Below are 21,456 nucleotides of genomic sequence, written 5' to 3' on the forward strand. Positions count from 1 at the left end.
TGAGCTGCAGCCAGCTGGCCTGCGCTGGATACCGGACAGGCCAGCTGGGATAGGATTGGGCTGTAAGAATGGAAAGGCAACACAGAAGGAGACAAGGTGTATCACGCATTAAGGAGCTAAATCACAACTTTCCTGAACAAGGCGCATCACATATTATGAACATTTCAACAGAATGTGTTTACACTGACATTGCCAGGGGTCTTTGGGTGTATTCACATGTCATTTTCAGTAATACCAGGAAGATCAAACAGTACATTCCACTAAACATGTAACTTGCTCTTGAGCTGTGCTTCTCCTATGCAGTTATGGAAGGGGCCCAGTGGAGTGGGTGGAGAGGATTTTAATCACTACTTCCAAGATTGGCATTCATCTTGAAGTATTTGCTTGAGGCGATAAGAGGCTACATCACTAGCAGTACTAGGTTATCAGGTTATCAAGGACTAACCCTAGGTACAACATGATTCACATATTGTTTCTAAATAATCCTAAATCAGGACTCGGAAAAACCATTTCCCTAGCATGAAAACAACAACTGCAATTAATACAATGGTTCCAATAGCCAGCAGGTCAATGATGTTCCCCTGGATGTACCAAATTTGACATCTCATACCCATGTAGAAAAAGACTGCGCTTGCTGCACACCTGCAAACATTAAAAAAAGTCATTAAGTGTAAGACTTACTTTTCCCACCGTGGCAATTTATAGTAGCTTAAATGAAAATGAAATTCTCCTCAGGAAATCAAGAAACATCTCTGAAGAATGTCCTGAGGAAAGTAAGTTCAGAGTCTCCTGGCACTAAGCTGTGGGCCTCCTGGATAGGTTTATCATTTGTGTTCTTGGTAGCATGAAAATCTGACAAAGTGGAGGACTTTCATGTGAGGCCCTAATCAGTGCTGTAGGTAGACCACTGAGGGCGCAATCCTAACCCCTTATGTCAGTGCTTTCTGGCACTGGCATAGCGGTGCCAATGGGACATGTGCTGCATCTTGCAATTAGGTGTCACTCACAGTGCTGGAAAGCACTGACATAAGGGGTTAGGATTGCGCCTTAAATCAGAGATCAGCTAAGCCTGTTTGTATGCCCTGATGATTCAGTCAACCATTGTCTTCTACATCCACTTGTTTGATGATATTTAAAGGCCACCAAGATGTGCTAAATGTTGAATTGTCAGCAATGGGTAGAAGGGGGCTCTGGTGCCTTTAACAGCTGCATGGCTAGGGAAAATTCAACAGTTCATTGCTTCTGCTGTCACTGGTCACTTTAAGGTATGTTTGGACAAAAGTACACCTGCTGATTTTTTAAACATATAAGCATTAAAGGCAATGGGGACCTCCTTGAACTAGGAGCATGCTAGCATCTGGCTATTTCCCTAGTACTGTGATGCGGGCTCTTCCTCCTATTTCCTGCTGGACTTTCCTCCAGCTCAGTAAGAATTGTAGTCTGTACTTTATAACCACTTCAGAGCATTTTCTGATGATGGGAAAGGAAGCAACAGTGGAGTGTTTATTCTTACCACTTTCCCAGTGTAACACTTAAAAGGAAAAATGTCTGTTTCTGGATGCAGAAATAGCTTCTGCATCCTTCATCATTTTTGCTCTTCTGTCACTTCAGATAGTACGTCATTGTGCCAGAAACCTTGGTGCTGGTGCAGGAATTAAACTGTACACATGGGCCTACAGAACGTAGAGTGTTACAATGTACAGAACAGATCTAACTTCACAATATGTACATTTATAATGCAATCCTAGACATGACTATTCAGAAATAAATCTAATTTGCGTTCATTGGGATTTCCTCCCAGGTAAATGGCAGGAGGTCTGGTCTAGAGGGTAGAGCCTCCATTTGCCTGAAGATTAACATCCACAAGGTCGCCAGTTCGAGGCCACCGGCACCGCGCGACCTTGAAGCAGCCGGCAAGCTGCAGCTGAGCTGTTCCATCTGCTCGGAGCGTGGGAGGATGGAGGCCAGAATGTTAAACCAGATCGGAGTGTAACATCTTGAATGTGGTGGTTCTTGAAAGAGAGAACCTTCTTTCAATTTGTAAAAATCCCTGCGTGGATTTAATAAGCCTGCCTGTGTAAACCGCCTTGAATAAAGTCTTGAATAAAGACCAAGAATATATAAATAAATATATAATAGACCAGTATATAAATACTGTATATTATTATTATTATTATTATTATTATTATTATTATTAAATGTGCATAGGATTACAACCTTAATTATATAATTTGGGTTTGATTTAAATTGTTGGCAAGTTAAAACTGTATGTTAGCAAGTTATTATGTGCTCACAAAACTAATTTTATTTTAAAGCATTTCTGTCTGCTTTTCCCTTCTCCTAAAGTAAGGGTCCAAAGTAGCTTACAATCTAAAAAAATAATTCAACAAACATTAAATCAAAACCATGCCCAGTGAGGGCCAATGAAACTTCAGAAGCTTGGCAGAAAAAGTTTTAAAAGTCTAAAACAGTGCTTCTCAAACTGTGAGCTCACTGCTTGGTGGGTTGCGACCTGATGCCGAGGTGGGTCGCAAGTTGGGCCTGCCCACCGACCCTTGCCTCAGTCTCCAAATTGGAGCCAAACCAAGTTGTGCCAGGTTGCAACCCACCTCCGGCAGTCACCCCAACATCATGCCAGCCTGGAATAGCCTCCAGATGCCTCCATGGGCCTCAGAAATTGCTCTAGGAGTGACTTCTGAGTCACTTTCAATTTTGCAAATGCAACCGGAAGTGACTCAGAAGTCACTGCCGGAGCCATTTCTGAACACCAGAAAAGATGTGTGCATCTGGGATGTAGCAGGAGTGAGAGCTGGTATATTTTGCAGCTTGGTCCTTGTTCAACTAGTATTCAAGTTATTTCAGTGCAGGATCAGTACACTTGTGGCCCAGTCCTTTCCACTTTCCAGTGCTGATGCAGCTGCCCCAACTTTCAAGGGCATGTGCTGCATCCTGCAGTGGGGGGGGGGGCAGTCACAAAAGCCTCCTCAAGGTAAGGGAAGGTTTGCATATGTTGAATATCCCATAAAACCATTAAGTTGAAAACATATGGAGCTCAATTTATTTTTAGAGTGAGCTCAAAATCTTTTAAAAAACAAAAACCCAGAACGAAAAGGAGCCAAGCCATATCACCATTTCTTATGAATCATCAACAAAGGTTGTAAAAATTTTCTTTCCAATTTGAAACAAAGGTACATCAGGTATTCCTGAGATCTAAATTGTGATCAGTAGTACAATTTTATGCCTGTATGCTCAAAAGTAAGTCCAACTATGTTCAATTGGGTGCACCTTCATGTATGTGTGTACAGCTTTGGTGGAGGTGGGAAGTGTGCAGTCATGTGGCTGCAGTGTGTTCTGATTGCCCTTTCCCGTCTCCTTACATGTTAATAATGGCACCATAATCCTGGAAGGAAAGTATCGTAGAAATTTTGAAAACCCTAGGCAAACAAATATCCACCAAAGCACTAGGCAAACAAATATCTGCATTCAGCCAACAAATGGAAAAGGAATGGGTTTGTGCAAGCTGACTTCAACCCCCAAATTTCATAGGCTGATCATCTCTTGTGAACAAAGTCTAGCCCAATAGGGAAATATACAGGGCTAGGACACTTTGCTAAAAAGCATTCTGTTTGTGCAGTATCCAAAACAGCATACAACGTTTTCTCCGTAGCAGCATGCAAACGAGAAACAATGAGATGGAGTGAAGAAGATGATCTCGAATACCTGCAGGTTGCTTTCCCTCTGACACTGATGCAGATGCCACCATTTTGGCAGGGATTTGGGTCACACTGTTCTCTCAGGTAGGGAAACCTGGCTTCTAGAGAGGTTGCTCTCTTCTTCCTCTCCTCAGATTGGTTGCATTTGATCAGCTCTGTGCTTAGAAAGCAGTGTTCGGTCTTCCGGAGATATGATAAATCTTATTCAAAGAGCAAGGTGAAATACATTTATAGTCAAAAATAAAATGAAAATTTCTATCTATATTTTCTGAAATAATTTATTTAATTTTACTTAAAGCATCAGCAAAACCAAAACATATTTTGTTAGGTCAAAATGAAATGAAAATTGACATTGTGCTGAACAGTACTCATAAATTTTCCCACAAAAGTATTGTTCTTTTGGAGAGGAAAAATTGCTTAATGTAAAAAAAGAAAAGAAAAGAAATACATCAAGGAGTGTTTGAAACTATTCCTTAGTTACATAAGAACATAAGAACAGCCCCACTGGATCAGGCCATATGCCCATCTAGTCCAGCTTCCTGTATCACACAGCGGCCCACCAAATGCCCCAGGGAGCTACTACGCACCCAAGTTACTACACACCCAAGAAATAAGAAAAAAAGTTAGAACATGTATTTTCATGATGCACGTCTTTTTGTTTAGAAGATGAAAGGTGACCCTATCTTTAACCCTACCTCGAAATCAAACACTCGTCCCTGAAAATCCTGCTACCAATCCCATCTGTGTGGACCTGGTTCTGATGACTTTGATGAAAGAAAAGGAATCTATACTGCTCAAAGCAGTCTTTTTAGAACTTCTTTTCAGAAGTTCCAGAATAAATCCAAGAAACTGAATACAGCAGTACCTTGCATTTTGATCTGGTTAGGGACCAGAGCATGGATGAAAGTCAAAAATGGATGAATGTCAAAGCATAGCCTTATGTAGCTTGCAAATGTATTTTGGCTGGCAAAAAACATAAAAAACTAACCACACAACACATGTGAATGTGTGCAAAACCTAAACAAACAGAAATAAAAGAAAAATAAACATAAGAACATCAATGAAGATTGGATGATGGGAAGATTGGAGTAGAAGAGTGGAAGATTGGATGAAATCAGACAAAAGAGGAAAACACCTGGACAAATTTTGAAATGTGGTTTTAACTGAAAATGGCTGAAAGAGCAAAGTGATGAAAGTAGATGCAAGTCAAGGTATTGCTGTACAACCTTTGGATCTACTGAGTTGTGGTTCAAAATGAACTATTATTTTTCTTTCTTAATAAACAGATTCTGAAAAGGTCAGTGTTGAAATTAATACGCCCCTTATTTTATAAAGAGATTATATTTTCATACCTTCAAACTCTGTAAAGATAATAAGATCATCATTTTTTAGATAATTCTTTTGCCTTAGCTGTGCATATGAAATGAATTTAAGCCATCCCCAACTCCTGCTTCTGTTGCAGTTGCACACAGGATCAAACTCTCCAAAAGCAGATGGTTTTCCCCATCTGGAAATACCATTTTTCCCTGTAAAATAATATGGAACATAATACGATTTGGGCTGTGCAAACAAATACATTACTACAATATGCAAGTCCTACTTGGGGAGCATGTCATCTGGGCATTGGGTGGTCATCTGGATTGCCAAGTTTCTACCTTTAGTTCCACCCACTTACGTCGAAGTACACGCCTATTTTCATCTGTGAAATACTGGCAAGTGTGGTCAAGTTTGGTACACTGCTTGGGAATGAATATAGTCAGAAGATTAGAGATATAACTAAATGTAAGAGACATCATGGAAAATGTATTGGACACAGCTGGTTGCAATTGTACACAACTCAAGCATTTTGCTCTCAGCATTCTCCTGTGATGTAACATGTGATATTGTGGTACAGTATTGAATGGTCACTTCCACTGCTCTAAGAAGCAAAAAGTGAGCAATCACTGACTACAGACTTCAAACCTTGTTTGCAGCCTTCCTTTTTCTGCAGCTCTCTTCTTCTGCTACCTACCTGGCAAAAACTGATTAGGATTTGTAGTGAAGCTCCTTTCCAAGGACATCTGTTCCCTGACATTGGGAGTTTGGTCCACCACGGTGACAGTTGCCTGTCTGTGCAGAGCTGGCCATTCAAGGACATCATCATTCTCTCCACTGAGCAAGTTAAAGGAAATGTGGATGTAGCTGGCAGAGGGAGACTGATTCTGGCCCCTGGGAAACAGTGATATACTGTAACTGTAACCTTCAGGGCTATAAAACCGAGGACTTCTTAAGGTGTACTTCTTAGCAGTCGTGTGAAGAATATGAGAAAAGTTTCGAATAATCCACACACCACTGGGGCATTTGGTTTCACTCAGGGTGATGTCATCAATGGAAATTCCTCCAGGCGAAATGTCAGAATTTCCTTTTATTCCTTGAAAGATGTACCGAAATTTTTTTGTGGTTTTCAAAACCACATGGGCAATTTTCCAGTTCTGGTCATCATCTCCTATGGAAGGAAAAGTAGTCCTATGATTTCTACAGTGACATATGAGAATTATATCAATTTACAGTGGTCATCGGTTGACGCATCAGCACATGGGAATTGTCCTCAAAAACCCCAAAAGGGATACTTCACTTGCCTCTGATTATGCCTTGAAAGATTGTTTCCCTTGTTTGAAAAATTGTTGTGGGAAATTGACCTTGTCAAATTGTGCAGCTCTTAGCAAGTTTTAGGACCCAGTCCTATGCTGGTGCGGCACCAGAGGCCTGCAGGCTGCCCTAGCAACGTCCATTACAAAAGTGCTGTAAGGCACTCTGGTGCCGGTGGTGAACCCGCAGTGCCAGCACTGAGGTCAGCACCAGTTGGCTCTGGGCCTCAGTGCCAGAAAGATGTGACGGTGAAATGGCTGGTGGCAAGAGTTCCCACTGGCTTTTAGGGATGAGGGGAGGTCAGAGGAAGGCAGGGGAGTGTGGAACTGGGCAGAGGGAGGGCGGCCCGAGGGGATATTGGCGGGGGGGGGGGACGGACAGTGGCAGACTCTGTCACAGAATCTGATGCCCCCTCCTCTGCTGGCTAACATGGGCCTCCTTGGTTCTGCACCCACTAAATAGTGGGTACAGCTCCAAGAGATCCATTTGCTGCAGCAGAGTTTTATTTGGGATAAGGGAACAAATGGTCCATTCCCTGGAGGAAATTCTGACTGCTGTCCTGGCCCCACAGGATACAGCAGCCATTGTTCCTCGCAGCAGCCTTAGATTTAGGATTAGTGGCATTCAGACTGGCCCCTGAGTAAGTTTCCTTTTGTGCAAGTTACTTAGCAGGATTTTGATGCTATCTACATCAATCCTCCAACATACATATCTGTTCCATCCTGGAGGTCTGCATGGAAGTTGGAACTTACCTCTAAACAGCCAAGCAGCAAATCCTGCTTAGCTTTCCAGGCAAGACTCAACCTCCAGACCATACCTCCCGCCCATTCCATCCACACCTCTTGACCATGCACCCTCATCCCTTCCTAGTTAACTCATCTTTCTTCATAAAATCAGCATCCACCAGCTTTTTCAACCCATTAGTATATTACTAATTATTATATAATAATTGTACTAATAATTGTACTAATACTAATATATTGCAGAGAACTCAAGTGACTCAAGACAGAATTGCGAAAACACGCATTTTTCACTGACTTGTGTGGACTTGAGTCACACGTGTCAAAGACTCGGGCAAACACTCAAGTCTGGAGCTACTGACTTGGAAAGTGCCATGGATTTGGATGATTCAAGTTGCTCAGACACGGCTTGGGGGTGCTGCTTGTGTTCTCTGATGTTGCGCCACTTCCATGTCACCTGAAAGGCCTTGTGCCTTTCCAGAAGCCGGGCATTCAGATCTGTGTGAGTGGCAGCAACCAGCAGCAGGGTATGTTATGTTCAGTCAGGAGGTAGAGACAGGGGCTGGGGCTGGAGGGAAATGGTTAATTTTTTTTTGTTTGGGTTTAAGGGTATTGGGTTGCAGAAGTAACTAGCTGGGTGCCGCATATGTCCAGAACACAGGGGAGGGAGTACTTCTTCTTATCCCCCAGACTATCCATTGAACGGAGGATGTGCCCTGATTCTGTGTCTCTGAGAGAGTGAGGGGAGAGGAGGAGCCTCACTCGTTCGCTTGCTCACACTGCTCCCCATCCCCACCTCCACCTTGTCCAGCTGGAAGTGACCTCACTCCCTCCCTCACAAAACCCATGCCTGTGATGTGAAGGGGGCTGGGTTTTGTCATGGCTGGGGATTGTACAGAAGGAACCAATTGGTGCGTTCTACACTGCTGCCTTTGCTTGAAGAACAGCATGGCTTTCGTTTACTGATGAATGGGTGGGGACATCAGGGAAGTGTTTAAAGAGAACTCCAAACCCCCCCCCCCCACACACACACATCCAGTAGCAGCTCCATTTTTTCCCCTGCGGAGCTGTGGCTGACTTCTTCACGGAAAGAACTTGGGACTTGAGTCTTTTAGAATTCCCAAAACGCTCTGGGTGACTCAGAAGGTCACTCATTAGAACTTGTTTTCAACTTGAGGCAAGCTGTGCTGAATTTGCCCATCTCTGGTACATTATACGAGTATATTAAAACAACTTCATATTTAGTAATCAAAAGAACTCTATGTCAATTTAATAATCTGAAGTCAATCAAATAATTAGAACAACCACCAAGACAGTAAAATAGAGGAGCATCCATCAATTTGATTGATGGAGAGATCAAAATGCCTTGAGTGCTCTCTAACATCTGACAGGAAGGGAGACTAATGACATCACTCCTCTTAGGGCCCTGCTTTCTAGCGTCACCACCCTTTTTCGTGCACTGGTATTTGCAGGCTCTTTTGTTAGTCGTGCAGAGCAATCCTAACCCCCAGGTTAGGCTGGCACAAGTCACAGCTAGCTCAGATCCAAGTAGGCCAGTGCAGTTCATGCAGTTCTACATGGGGTACAGGGAAAGTTTCCCCCTTTCCTCGGATAGCACATATTCTGGCCCCAAACTTGCACTGGGTGCAGTGCAGGCCCACTGGCTTGCCTGCTCCAGCGCAAGTCAGGATTGCGCCCTTGGCAGGCAAGTACTGGAGAGAAACCAGTTACTTTTAAGGTGCCTCATCTCAGTTATTCTGAGATATAGTTTGTGAGGTCCGTGTAAGGTCACCTTAGAGGCATGGAAGCAACAGCAGCATGACTGTATCCCACAATGCTCCAGTATTATATGAGATGACATGGGAAGGGTGATGCTATTATCACCCCTTCTGCACAGATTACACCAGTGTGCAATGGTGTAAGTGTGCAGTGTGCAATAAAGACACTCCAATACATGTTTCCATGCATGTTCAGGTAGTTACCTTCAAAAGTTCTAAGTTTAACAAGCTTGCGAACCTTTCCAGTGCTATCATCCTGTTTCATCCAGATGGCAAGCTTGTCACGGGGGTCTCCTGTCATTTTAAAGAAAAACTGGAGACACTGATCAGTCCTTTTTGGGGAGAATATACGGGATTTTAAGACAGCCACTTTGCCTCTTCTCCCAGAAGTGGTGTTAAAGTACATGAAATGGCCAGAGCCTGTAGGAAAGTGAATTGAAATGTTTTTAAAACTAAAACTCATGTTACTGAAGTAGTATCATGCATAATTAGTGATAGTGATAGTTTATAACCATAAAGTTTAAGGTTATGAACTCACTATCACTAATAAAAGAATAGATAAAAAATTAATTACATAAATTTATAGAAAAATATAAATAAAATAAAATTTATGGCATAAATTGTTTCTTGTGAAAAAGATTTCACTATCTACCAGTTTTGTGCCCTTAAGTCTTCTCAAAAAAGCTCTTATTGATTCCTCAGTATCTCCACAGCAGCTGCGGGAGAGAGGAGATCTATACTGAAACAATAGCAGAAGAAAACATTTTTTAAAGTAGCAACTTCCTTGAGTGGTCCCACCCTGCAGGAGTGTGACTTGACTGTCACTTATTGAGTTGACTGTTAGTTTGTTGAAAAACAAAAACAAAACACACACATGCAACACTCCAAGTACAAAAGTGACAGTTCTTGTAAAATGTAGTCCAACTGAACTCAATGGGACTTCCATGTGGGCTTGTGTAAGATTGCACTGTAAACCGTGGATTGCAGAATGGCACATGTGAGTCCACGCACATGAATTGTGTTAGTGCAGAGCCTGCCATTTCACACTCTGCAGCTAATGAAGTTTGAGTTTATACAGAGCTCTCAATGTTTTTGTGATTGTTTGTTATGTATGCAAGTTATGCAGGATCAAAATCTAACTGATAACTGCATAACTGATTGGCCCAGACTTATGGCTGGCCAATCAGGTGATGGATTGAAATTCTACCATCTGATTGGCCCTCTAGTTAATGTTTCAATTGCACCAATCATGGGGAATCTGGGCAGAGCTAAAGGGTATAAAAGCCAGAGGTGTTTGCCTTGTGTCAGATTCATTGCCAGGTCCTGTTTTGAAGATGGAATATATTGAGCTGTTAATCTCTATGCCTTCCTTTATTTGCATGGACACACTACATAACAGTTTATCATTTTTCTTACTTTACCTTTGCACTTTCCAGTGTGTGTGTGATCTTTTTCTTTAGAGCTGCTCTTTCTATGAATCCAGTCAGAATCATCTGTTGTTTCCTGAACCAGGGCACAAATATCAGCTGACTCAAAATCACAATGGTCCAAAAAGGTGAGAGAGGTTGCTTTTTAAAAAAAAAGTATAAACAAGTATACAAGTGTAAACACAAGCATATGCACATTTCTTCTTGCATTGAATACCAAGAGACCAAATGCTTGTTCCTCCCCACACCTTTTTAATATTTCAAAAATGATGTATTACTAATTAGTTAATAATAGTATTTAGTAATATTTATTTCTCTGTCACAGAATGCACTTACTGCAGTTGTACATACGATTAAGTCTCTCTAGATCTGTAGTACTGAAATCTGCTCTTTGGCCAATAATGTTGTTAAATTTGGGAATGCTGGCAGTCATTGTGGGTAAACTCCTGTTTTTAGAAAATGAAAATGAACCATAGTGCATGATGGACTCATAATCATAGGCAGTATTCAAATCAGTGACACGATTGGCACCACGTTTCTTAAAGTTGTGTTCTTCACCTGTAAAAGGAATAAAGAGTTTGTTTGACCAACATTGATCTTTGACCAACTTTGATGTAAACTTTGAGCTCATAGATGTTGGGAGTCACCCTCTGAATACCCAGATGTTAAAAAAGTTATAACCTGACCTGATGTTGTGGGATAGTTATAGAGCATGCTGGAGGTTCCATTTAAAATTTCACATCAGCCATGAACCCTCACTTCTTGGGTTAAAAGATTAAAGGCATATTATTTTATCAGAATAGGCTATCCACATGAGCATTTCAGGGACAGTCTGAAATGCAGAATCCAAAGAAAACCAGCGTGCTCATGTCCACAGAAAAACCCATCATCAGTCTGAAACTTCACTGGAAACAACATTCAGTTCAAGGATTTTATTTTGGCTGAATTATATAAAGGGGTTTGTTTGATTGTTTGTTTGCTCCTGAAAAATGTCACATTGGCAGGAAAATTTATTCCTCTATTTTAAACATTTGTTATGCTGCCCCTCAGTATAAAAATCTCAGGGCAGTGAACATATTAAGCAAGAAATATGTATTTCTTTAATGTTTCTATTTTAAACATTTGTATTAAGCAAGAAATATGTATTTCTTTAATGTTTCTATTTTAAACATATGTATTTCTTTAATGTTTCTATTTTAAACATTTGTTATGCTGCCCCTCAGTATAAAAATCTCAGGGCAGTGAACATATTAAGCAAGAAATATGTATGAGAAAAATAAATATGTCCTCAATGGTGAGGACAATAGAAGAGGAACTCAATAGTCTGTCTTCTACAATGTCTTCTGTCATTTGTTGCAAAACTGTTGATATTTTCCAGAATGAATTGAGTTAGTCTCACCACATATGAAAACAAGGGTATGGCTCTAGTTTTTCACAAACTGGCAATGTGGGCTTGGTCTTGAATTGTACTGCTGAGCACAATTCCACACAGCATATGGAAGAATTAAAGGTGACAGCACCAAGCATTGCCAATTCACAATAAAATGGGGGTATGGTAGGTGGGGAAAATTTAAATAAAAGTTTGTGTAGGAAGAAGTGGGAGCTGAATTCATTACACCAGCACTTTTTCACTCTAAAGCTCTTTCTTAAGACCAGTGATTTTCAACCTTTTTCATCTCACAGTACACTGACAAGGTACTGAAATTGTCTCCGTGGCATACCTGCAGACCATTTGCGGCCAGGGCCTATGAGAGGAATTTTAGCAGGGGGTACAAAGTTTCTTCTGGGCCCCTTCCCAAAGAGGAAGGGGGGCAATGGGGGCAGGCAGAATGGAGGGGGGGGGAAAAATAGGGCAGGGAAGGGTGCTGACAGCCACAATAGACTGGAGCTTAGGTCTACTAGGTTTCTTGATGCAGAGTCCAGATGTACCTGACCATGTGGCATTAGCAGCTAGATAAAGTAATATAGAAAACCAAACACTCCTAAGTCTCTCTAAAATTTTTGAAATGCCAAAGAGCTCCTGTAGCAGGCTTGTTTCCTCCCAGATTTGACACTGGTGTGTATGGCTTGCAGCAGTAGTTAACACTGCATGCACATGGTTGTGCCACAGCATTATGCACTAGCAGTTAATTCAGGCAAGATAGGAAAATGTCAGGTCCCAGGAACTTTCTGGGCCCCCTCCTTTGGCTCCTAAGCCCCTTTCTAACCCTGGGCCCGGGTACAAATTACCCCCTTTATCCCCCTCTCCTAGGCCCTGTTTGCGGCACACCATTTTGCCATGGCATAGTGGGTGAAAAAGGCTGCTTTAGACCAATCAAGATAGCTATATGTCTGTGGTTTTGTATTCCCAATCTTTTCATGAGATTAGACACCAACCTGGAAGCACTTGATTCCACCAGATTTTAATATAATCATCTCGATCTGTCCTGGTCTGCTCATGATAAAATCCCAGAGCATGCAAGATTTCATGTGACACGATGGCTTTCTTGCTGCAACCTTCACCAATAGAAATGTTTTGGCCTTTCTTTATATCTCCAATTTTAGACCAGCACCTGAAAAACACAAAGAAAAAGGAAGATGGGTGATCGCAAGCCTTTTGTTCTCAAACCTATCAAACTCCAGAGCCCTGTGCACTCTTGGGGAGAGCCTAGAAGCACTGACATATGCACAGTGATCATATGGAGGTCACTATTTTTTGCTTTTGGAACCCGTGAAGGGCTCTTAGGAGCACACTTGGAGAAATGCTGTTCTAAGCTATCACCCAGGGATTTTAAAACATTTGTGCTTCCTTTTCACTCACATTCTTTTAAGTCTTGGCACGCAGCCTGAAATTTTGCAGCAAAGTGGGCAATCTGTTTCCCAGAGGCTGATTGATTTCCTCTGCCTTTTTATACACATAAATTTCACCCATTTGTCAGTTCTCTGGTCAGATCCCGGCAGCCTGCCCCACTGCTCTAATGGTTACAGGCAAAGAAGGAAGCCTAAACAAGATCCGAAGAGCAATCATTGGTGAAATCTTTCTGTTTCCGATAAGGAAGTTTCTGATAAGGAATCTGATTTCTGATAAGGAATCTGATAAGGAATCTGATTTCTGATAAGGAATCTGATAAGTTTCTGATAAGGAAAGATAAGGAATCTTTCTGTTTCCGATAAGAAATCCGATAAGGAAACCGGATTTCTTGACGTGCTAAATGACTGTGGCTTAGATCAGCTAGTCACGGAGCCCACCAGAGGACAGGTGACTCTGGATTTAATTTTGTGCGGTACGCAGGACCTGGTTAGAGATGTAAACGTTACTGAGCCATTGGGGAACAGTGATCATGCTGCGATCCGTTTTGACGTGCACGTTGGGGGAAGAATACCAGGCAAATCTCTAACAAAAACCCTTGACTTCCGACAGGCGGACTTCCCTCAAATGAGGAGGCTGGTTAGGAGGAGGTTGCAAGGGAGGGTAAAAAGAGTCCAATCTCTCCAAAGTGCATGGAGGCTGCTTAAAACAACAGTAATAGAGGCCCAGCAGAGGTGTATACCGCAAAGAAAGAAGGGTTCCACTAAATCCAGGAGAGTGCCCACATGGCTAACCAGCCAAGTTAGAGAGGCTGTGAAGGGCAAGGAAGCTTCCTTCCGTAAATGGAAGTCTTGCCCTAATGAAGAGAATAAAAAGGAACATAAACTGTGGCAAAAGAAATGTAAGAAGGTGATAGGGGAGGCCAAGCGAGACTATGAGGAACGCATGGCCAGCAACATTAAGGGGAATAATAAAAGCTTCTTCAAATATGTTAGAAGCAGGAAACCCGCCAGAGAAGCGGTTGGCCCTCTGGATGGTGAGGGAGGGAAAGGGGAGATAAAAGGAGACTTAGAGATGGCAGAGAAATTAAATGAGTTCTTTGCATCTGTCTTCACGGCAGAAGACCTCGGGCAGATACCGCTGCCCGAACGGCCCCTCCTAACCGAGGAGTTAAGTCAGATAGAGGTTAAAAGAGAAGATGTTTCAGACCTCATTGATAAATTAAAGATCAATAAGTCACCGGGCCCTGATGGCATACACCCAAGGGTTATTAAGGAATTGAAGAATGAAGTTGCAGATCTCTTGACTAAGGTATGCAACTTGTCCCTCAAAACGGCCACGGTACCAGAAGATTGGAGGATAGCAAATGTCACGCCTATTTTTAAAAAGGGAAAGAGGGGGGACCCGGGAAACTATAGGCCGGTCAGCCTAACATCTATACCGGGTAAGATGGTGGAATGCCTCATCAAAGATAGGATCTCAAAACACATAGACGAACAGGCCTTGCTGAGGGAGAGTCAGCATGGCTTCTGTAAGGGTAAGTCTTGCCTCACAAACCTTATAGAATTCTTTGAAAAGGTCAACAGGCATGTGGATGCGGGAGAACCCGTGGACATTATATATCTGGACTTTCAGAAGGCGTTTGACACGGTCCCTCACCAAAGGCTACTGAAAAAACTCCACAGTCAGGGAATTAGAGGACAGGTCCTCTCGTGGATTGAGAACTGGTTGGAGGCCAGGAAGCAGAGAGTGGGTGTCAATGGGCAATTTTCACAATGGAGAGAGGTGAAAAGCGGTGTGCCCCAAGGATCTGTCCTGGGACCGGTGCTTTTCAACCTCTTCATAAATAACCTGGAGACAGGGTTGAGCAGTGAAGTGGCAAAGTTTGCAGATGACACCAAACTTTTCCGAGTGGTAAAGACCAGAAGTGATTGTGAGGAGCTCCAGAAGGATCTCTCCAGACTGGCAGAATGGGCAGCAAAATGGCAGATGCGCTTCAATGTCGGTAAGTGTAAAGTCATGCACATTGGGGCAAAAAATCAAAACTTTAGATATAGGCTGATGGGTTCTGAGCTGTCTGTGACAGATCAGGAGAGAGATCTTGGGGTGGTGGTGGACAGGTCGATGAAAGTGTCGACCCAATGTGCGGCAGCAGTGAAGAAGGCCAATTCTATGCTTGGGATCATTAGGAAGGGTATTGAGAACAAAACGGTTAGTATTATAATGCCGTTGTACAAATCTATGGTAAGGCCACACCTGGAGTATTGTGTCCAGTTCTGGTCGCCGCATCTCAAAAAAGACATAGTGGAAATGGAAAAGGTGCAAAAGAGAGCGACTAAGATGATTATGGGGCTGGGGCACCTTCCTTATGAGGAAAGGCTACGGCGTTTGGGCCTCTTCAGCCTAGAAAAGAGATGCTTGAGGGGGGACATGATTGAGACATACAAAATTATGCAGGGGATGGACAGAGTGGATAGGGAGATGCTCTTTACACTCTCACATAATACCAGAACCAGGGGACATCCACTAAAATTGAGTGTTGGGCGGGTTAGGACAGACAAAAGAAAATATTTCTTTACTCAGCGCGTGGTCGGTCTGTGGAACTCCTTGCCACAGGATGTGGTGCTGGCGTCTAGCCTAGACGCCTTTAAAAGGGGATTGGACAAGTTTCTGGAGGAAAAATCCATTATGGGGTACAAGCCATGATGTGTATGCGCAACCTCCTGATTTTAGAAATGGGTTATGTCAGAATGCCAGATGGAAGGGAGGGCACCAGGATGAGGTCTCTTGTTATCTGGTGTGCTCCCTGGGGCATTTGGTGGGCCGCTGTGAGATACAGGAAGCTGGACTAGATGGGCCTATGGCCTGATCCAGTGGGGCTGTTCTTATGTTCTTATGTTCTTATGTTTCATCTTGTTCTTGATGTGGCTTCACAGGAACATTAGCAGTAAGCCAAACTGTAAGTTGAACTCCAACAGACAAAGGTTTAACAAAGGACCATGACCAAAACCCAGTCTGCAAAAGCCTTGATAAAACACCCGTTTCATGAGAAGAAACTGGATTTGCACATCTTGGCCTATGCTTCAGCAAAGTTCTCTAGGAAACAAGGTTACTTCACCTTGACATCAAGAACTTTTTACTTACCCCTTGGACTTCCTAAACATTATAAACGATTTCTCTCCATTATATGATTTAAAGTCCACACAAGTTTTTAAGCGGAATCCTTCAAGTGCTCTCAGGATCACTCCTTTAGCATTTAGATCTAAATAGAAATAACATTCCTAAAATGATTTTACTACAAAACTTTGTTTCTGAAAATTTACTACTCCAGGCGCGCTTGATCCTACTGAGGTAAATTTAAGTACATTCTTGCTGAACAGGTGCATTTGTTTGATGTTGCATGGAGTTTTCTGTGGTTCTTGTGGATATGTACTCCAGAATTATCTTTTTCATTTTAGTATGCAAATACCTCAATAAATACAAGAACACAATTCACCCACAATTCACCCACAATTCACCCAGCATTCTGAAATAGGATTTGAGATGAGGTTTGTACAATTCATGACTAAACACAGCCCACCAGCCTGTCTCAGTAAACCTATTTAGTAAACCCACAGCCTATCCATATATATAGTAAACCCACAGCCTATCCAGCAAAGTCTCAGTAAACCTATTTTGGTGCCTGTCTTGGACAGCAACTGCAGTGTACAGCATGTGGTAGGCTCTTTTATGCATGGCCAGGGCATATTTAGCCCAGTGGTTCTCAAATTGCACAGGACTGACTTCCAACCTGACTCTAAATGCATTGTCTTGAAAGAAAAAGTTATTGATCTTTTTTAGATTTCTAAGTGATTGTGTGTAGAACTTTATCCTTAGACTCACACTAGACATGGAGTTATTCCATGGAAAAATGCACCTGTGAGTTTCAACCCACATGGGCTGTGCAACTACATGTTCAATATAATCTGGTAGCTTCAGTTGCACTAGTTCCTCCTCTACATCTGCTAATCATCCTTCAGCATGTATCACATATAGGCTACAATCCATAGGGTAATATAAACAGCGACACCCACAGCACCTCTTCTCCCTCCAGCAAGAAGAAGCTCACAGTGCTGAGGAGAAAGAGGCTCTACTGGCTGAGGGGGGAGGGGCTTGAAGACATCACACCCACCCCTCAGTCAGCTCCGTCCCAAACTCTAGCCACTTTTGCTGCTGTCTCTTCTATTAACCCCTGCTAACTGGGTAAGAGGCACTTTTTCAAGTGGGTGCTCCTCTTTTATTTAGCAGGGGGAGAGTAACTGGCCCACTTCACCCCCAGCAGTGTCTTTTCTAGTGGCTGTCTGCTGGTGTTGCATCTTTTTAGATTGTGAGCCCTTTTGGGACAGGGAGCCATTAGTTATTTGATTTTTCCCTGTAAACCGCTTTGTGAACTTTTTGTTGAAAAGCGGTATATAAATACTGTTGTTATTCATCACATGTAAGAGGGTGTAGACACCTGCCTTTTCAAGCCAAAAACAAGCAATGAAAGAGGGTTCTGTCAGGTGCAGGTCTAAGGAGCTGTCTCACTTCCTTCAAGGGCTCAAAACTCACAAGAGAAAACTGTGAATTTTCCTATCATACATTCAAAATGCATGTGGAAGATTCAGATGTCTCAAGGAGAATGTAACACATGTGAGCTTTGCATCATGTGGAAAATGTTCATTTCCTTTTTATATATGTCAGCCGCTGCAAGAATATCATATGCCAAATACTGGAAAGTTCCAGAGATACCCATATTGGAAGAGTGGTGGTTAAAGCTATTGGATTTGGCAGAAGTGATTTATGGATTTGATGAGTAGATAGGAGTTAACTTTTATGTTCTTTTTATTTTTCTATTTGTGTGGAAAATTTATTTTATAATAGGTACAGACTGTTAAAGTTTGATAATTTTTTGTATGATTTTGTAATAGAATAAGAAATGTTGCTTGAGATCTCCACACTTGCCATACAACTTATAATGTTTTAAAAATGTTTTTGTGTATGCGTGTGTGTACTAAATTTGTTTGTTTTAATAAAATTAAAAAGTATCAGAAAAAAAGAAAAAAGAAAATGTTCATTTCCATGTGTGCTTCTGCATGTCCGACTTTCAGTGTTTTCATGCTTTCAGTGTTTATTAACATTAATCACAAAACAGCAGATCATGAAGCTAAATTAGGTTCTGACATACACATCCCATTGCTAGTCCTTTCTCTACCTGCCACAAGACCTCATTTATTGTGTTGTGTGGATATACAACCTTGAGATGTTTTGCCAACCTTAGCAAAACTTTTTGTTGTTTCCTCAAAATTCCTTAGGTATTTTATCCCAGTTGGAGCCGCAAAATCGGCCACAAATTTTTGCTTTAGGTAAAATCCACAGTAAATCTAATCTGTGTTCTTTATGGAAATGAGTAGGTGTTATACAAGAGCATAGTTGCTCCTTTCTATTCATGTTAATGGGGTCTTTTCATGAGACGCTTCTGATGGATATTGCCCTAAATAAGATTCCAAAAGCACTTCATTATTTTAGGCTTTTAACACATCACACTTTCTCCATGGATCAAAATGTTATTCCAAAATCACAACTCAAGGTCAGATTTTGACCTTGATGATATCACAGTCACATCAGTTTTGTTTTACCCAGATCATCAGCCAGAATGAACGGAATGGGGAATTTCCACCGGAAACGTTCAGCTCTTATTGCACTACGTCTTCTCTGTTGCAAATGTGGAAAGAGTAAGATCAAATTATTTCTGTTTTGGCAAATAAAACAGTCTTAAATTCAATATGAATAAAATTTATGAAAGGTTTACAACAGACTTACAGGCAGTACAATGTCTCCTTCGAAGAGATTCAGCCCAGCAGCTGAAAGGAATGCAATTAAGAAGGAGGCACTTAAAATCAAAATGCAGAAAGGATGTCAGATAATGAAAGTAAGGCTTTCACTCTTTGAAGACGTTTACTAAAACTAATTGCTCATGGATCTCCCAAAAAGCACACAAGATCCATTCCTAGGAATATAATTTGGGTCACTTTGTTGAAAAGCCTGTTTATTTGAGCAATCCTGCAGTGTGCCCAGCCTCATGACTCCTCCCCACTAGGTGCAGGCATCTGACCTAGAGAAGACAGAAAACCACAATCTAGTCCCTTTTAGGAGTTCCCACCCTGTCTCAAAGCTGCAGCCTGTCAGTTGACAGCCTGAAAGTTCCTATACCAACCCCAAAGGGTTGAAGAATCTGCACTGCCTCCCATCAGAGACGTAGCTAGGTCATTTGACACCCAGGGCCCATAAAGTTTTGTCACCCCATACAACATAATTAATTAATTAATTAATTAATTAATTATTTTTTAATTATATTAATTCACATTTTTATACCACCCTTCCTCCAAGCAGCTCAGGATGGTGGATATGGTTCCTCTCCTTATTTTGTCCTCACAACAACCCTGTGAGGTAGGTGAGACTGAGAGATAGTAATAGTCATGACACGAAACAAATAATAATAATAATGGAAACTAGGGTTGGAATGGAAATAATGGAATGGAAACTAATGGAAACTTCCCTATTTGTTAATGATTTGGCTCCCTCTCTGACTGAGGTAGATGGGCACTGTCCCAGATTAGGATCCACTCAGGTACCGATCCTCCTATATGTGGATGATGCCGTAATAATGTCTCAGACGCATTTGGGCTTAAAATGCCTTTTGAAAAAGTGTTTGGAGTACTTGACAGAAAACCAGTTACGGCTTAACTTTGACAAGTCTAAATTACTTGTATTCTCTAGAACTTGGAAGTTGTATAATTGGCAACTAAACGGACACAAGTTAGAACAAGTTAAGCAGTTTAAATACCTTGGTCTAAATTTACATTATAATCTCTCCTGGGCTATTCACAGAAAAATGGCAATTAATGTAGCTAACGTTACCTCTCAGTCTATCACTCGCTTTTTCTATGCGAGAGGGAACCGTCACATACCAGCAGCCTTGAAGACCTTTAATGCTAAGGTGATTCCCCAATTATTTTATGGAATTCCCCTTTAGATTGGGGTGTTAAACAAAGTCCTGGAGTCTGTCCAAGGTAAATTTATGCGAAAAATCTTGGGTCTTCCAAACTGTGTAGCCTATGCAGCCTTATGTCTAGAAACAGGCCAATCATTGTTAGAAACCAGGGCCTGGCTGATGGCCATCAAATATTGGCTGCACATATATTACAACTAGGACCCTCGAAGCTTGCTCTATATGATGTTCCTTGAATCTAATTGGCCCCTTGCCACAACCATTTTGGAAAAGAAAATTAACTCAATCAGGCTGTATTTTGAATGTTTAGGCTCACTTCCATATCAAGAGGCATTTCAGTGCGTCAAATGCAGATTTCTTGACATTGAAAGGCAGGATCTTTACAGGATGGCAGCCAGAGCATTTTCCCCGTTATGTCTGGAAATTCCTATATTGTATGGTCATGTAGCCTCATACTTTTTTTCGTTGCACACTTATCAAAAAAGGAGAGCTTTCTCCCTTGCTAGATTTAGTGTGCTACCATCAGCCGTCCTTTTTGGGAGATTTCATAAGATAGCTCTTTCTGAAAGGCGATGCCCTTGTGGGCTGAGTTGTGTTGAGACCATTGTCCATTTCATTCTTTATTGTCCCTTCTACACCGAGATCCGTCAAAGATATTTGGATCCTATACTGAGGACTTACAGATGTGGCAAGAATACGCTATCTCCTAACTGATTCTTCTGTAGAAATAATAGACTCTGTGGCAACTTTCCTATATCAGCTCAATGAGTTGCGCAATCGAGAAGTTGATTTGTTATCTGGCTGACCAAATGTATATAGTGTAGATTTGTTTGTTTTATACAGTGGCATTCCTGGGGGTCTCCGTGCCCGGGGCAACCCCCCATTTTCCGCCCCTCAACCCAGTTTCTGCCCCCCACACCCTCTTCTCCGCCCCCCCCGCCGCTGACCTGGAAGTAATTGCAGTGACGTCATCGTCACCACAATTACTTCCATGCATCTACCTCCTCTCTTCCCCCTTTGAAAACAAGGGGGAATGGAAGAGGCAGCCATGGCCCCCATGGAAGGCATTGAGGTTTCCAAGGCAGCAGTCTGGGGCTTCTGGAAGCGGCCCCAAACTGCTCCAGTGAAGACCTCTGCGCTGCTTGTAAGTGGCACGGGAGGCACACATCTTCTCCAAAATCGGAAGGGGCGAGAACCGCTTCTCCTCCACCTTTGAGGGATGCCAGCGGAGCCTTCCATGCCATTTGTAAGCAGCACGGAGGTCTCCTCTGGAGTGGTCTGGGGCAGCTGGAAGTGGCGCCCCAGACAGGCGGGCTTCCAGCAGACCCAGACCGCTCCAAAGGAGACCTCCG

The 21,456-nt window shown here is 42.2% G+C and overlaps 1 protein-coding gene across 1 annotated transcript; it reads right to left on the reverse strand.

The window, feature by feature from the left end:
• Positions 1-485: 485 nt before the first annotated feature.
• Positions 486-21,076, reverse strand: LOC136645804 (meprin A subunit alpha-like). Its single transcript, XM_066622216.1, has 12 exons — positions 21,052-21,076; positions 18,916-18,956; positions 18,732-18,807; positions 16,219-16,336; positions 12,663-12,838; positions 10,623-10,844; positions 10,281-10,427; positions 9,064-9,279; positions 5,725-6,198; positions 5,066-5,239; positions 3,721-3,913; positions 486-642 (listed from the first exon to the last, which is right to left on the reverse strand). The coding sequence occupies exons 1-12, from the start codon at positions 21,074-21,076 to the stop codon at positions 486-488; spliced, it is 2,019 nt and encodes a 672-aa protein (XP_066478313.1).
• Between the last annotated feature and the right edge of the window lie 380 nt (positions 21,077-21,456).

This window comes from Tiliqua scincoides, chromosome 1 (genome assembly GCF_035046505.1).
Source record: "Tiliqua scincoides isolate rTilSci1 chromosome 1, rTilSci1.hap2, whole genome shotgun sequence".
NCBI classification, from domain to species: Eukaryota; Metazoa; Chordata; class Lepidosauria; order Squamata; family Scincidae; genus Tiliqua; species Tiliqua scincoides.

What these genes read in the sequence shown, in the direction of transcription:
- LOC136645804 (XM_066622216.1), bottom strand. Translation starts at nt 21,076, where the DNA reads ATGACGTCACTGCAATTACTTCCAG. An exon ending in TAATCGTATGTACAACTGCA is followed by an intron (nt 10,428 to 10,622) that starts GTAAGTGCATTC and finishes TTTTTTAAAAAG; the next exon opens with CAACCTCTCTCACCTTTTTG. An exon ending in ACACACTGGAAAGTGCAAAG is followed by an intron (nt 9,280 to 10,280) that starts GTAAAGTAAGAA and finishes ACTTTCCTACAG; the next exon opens with GCTCTGGCCATTTCATGTAC.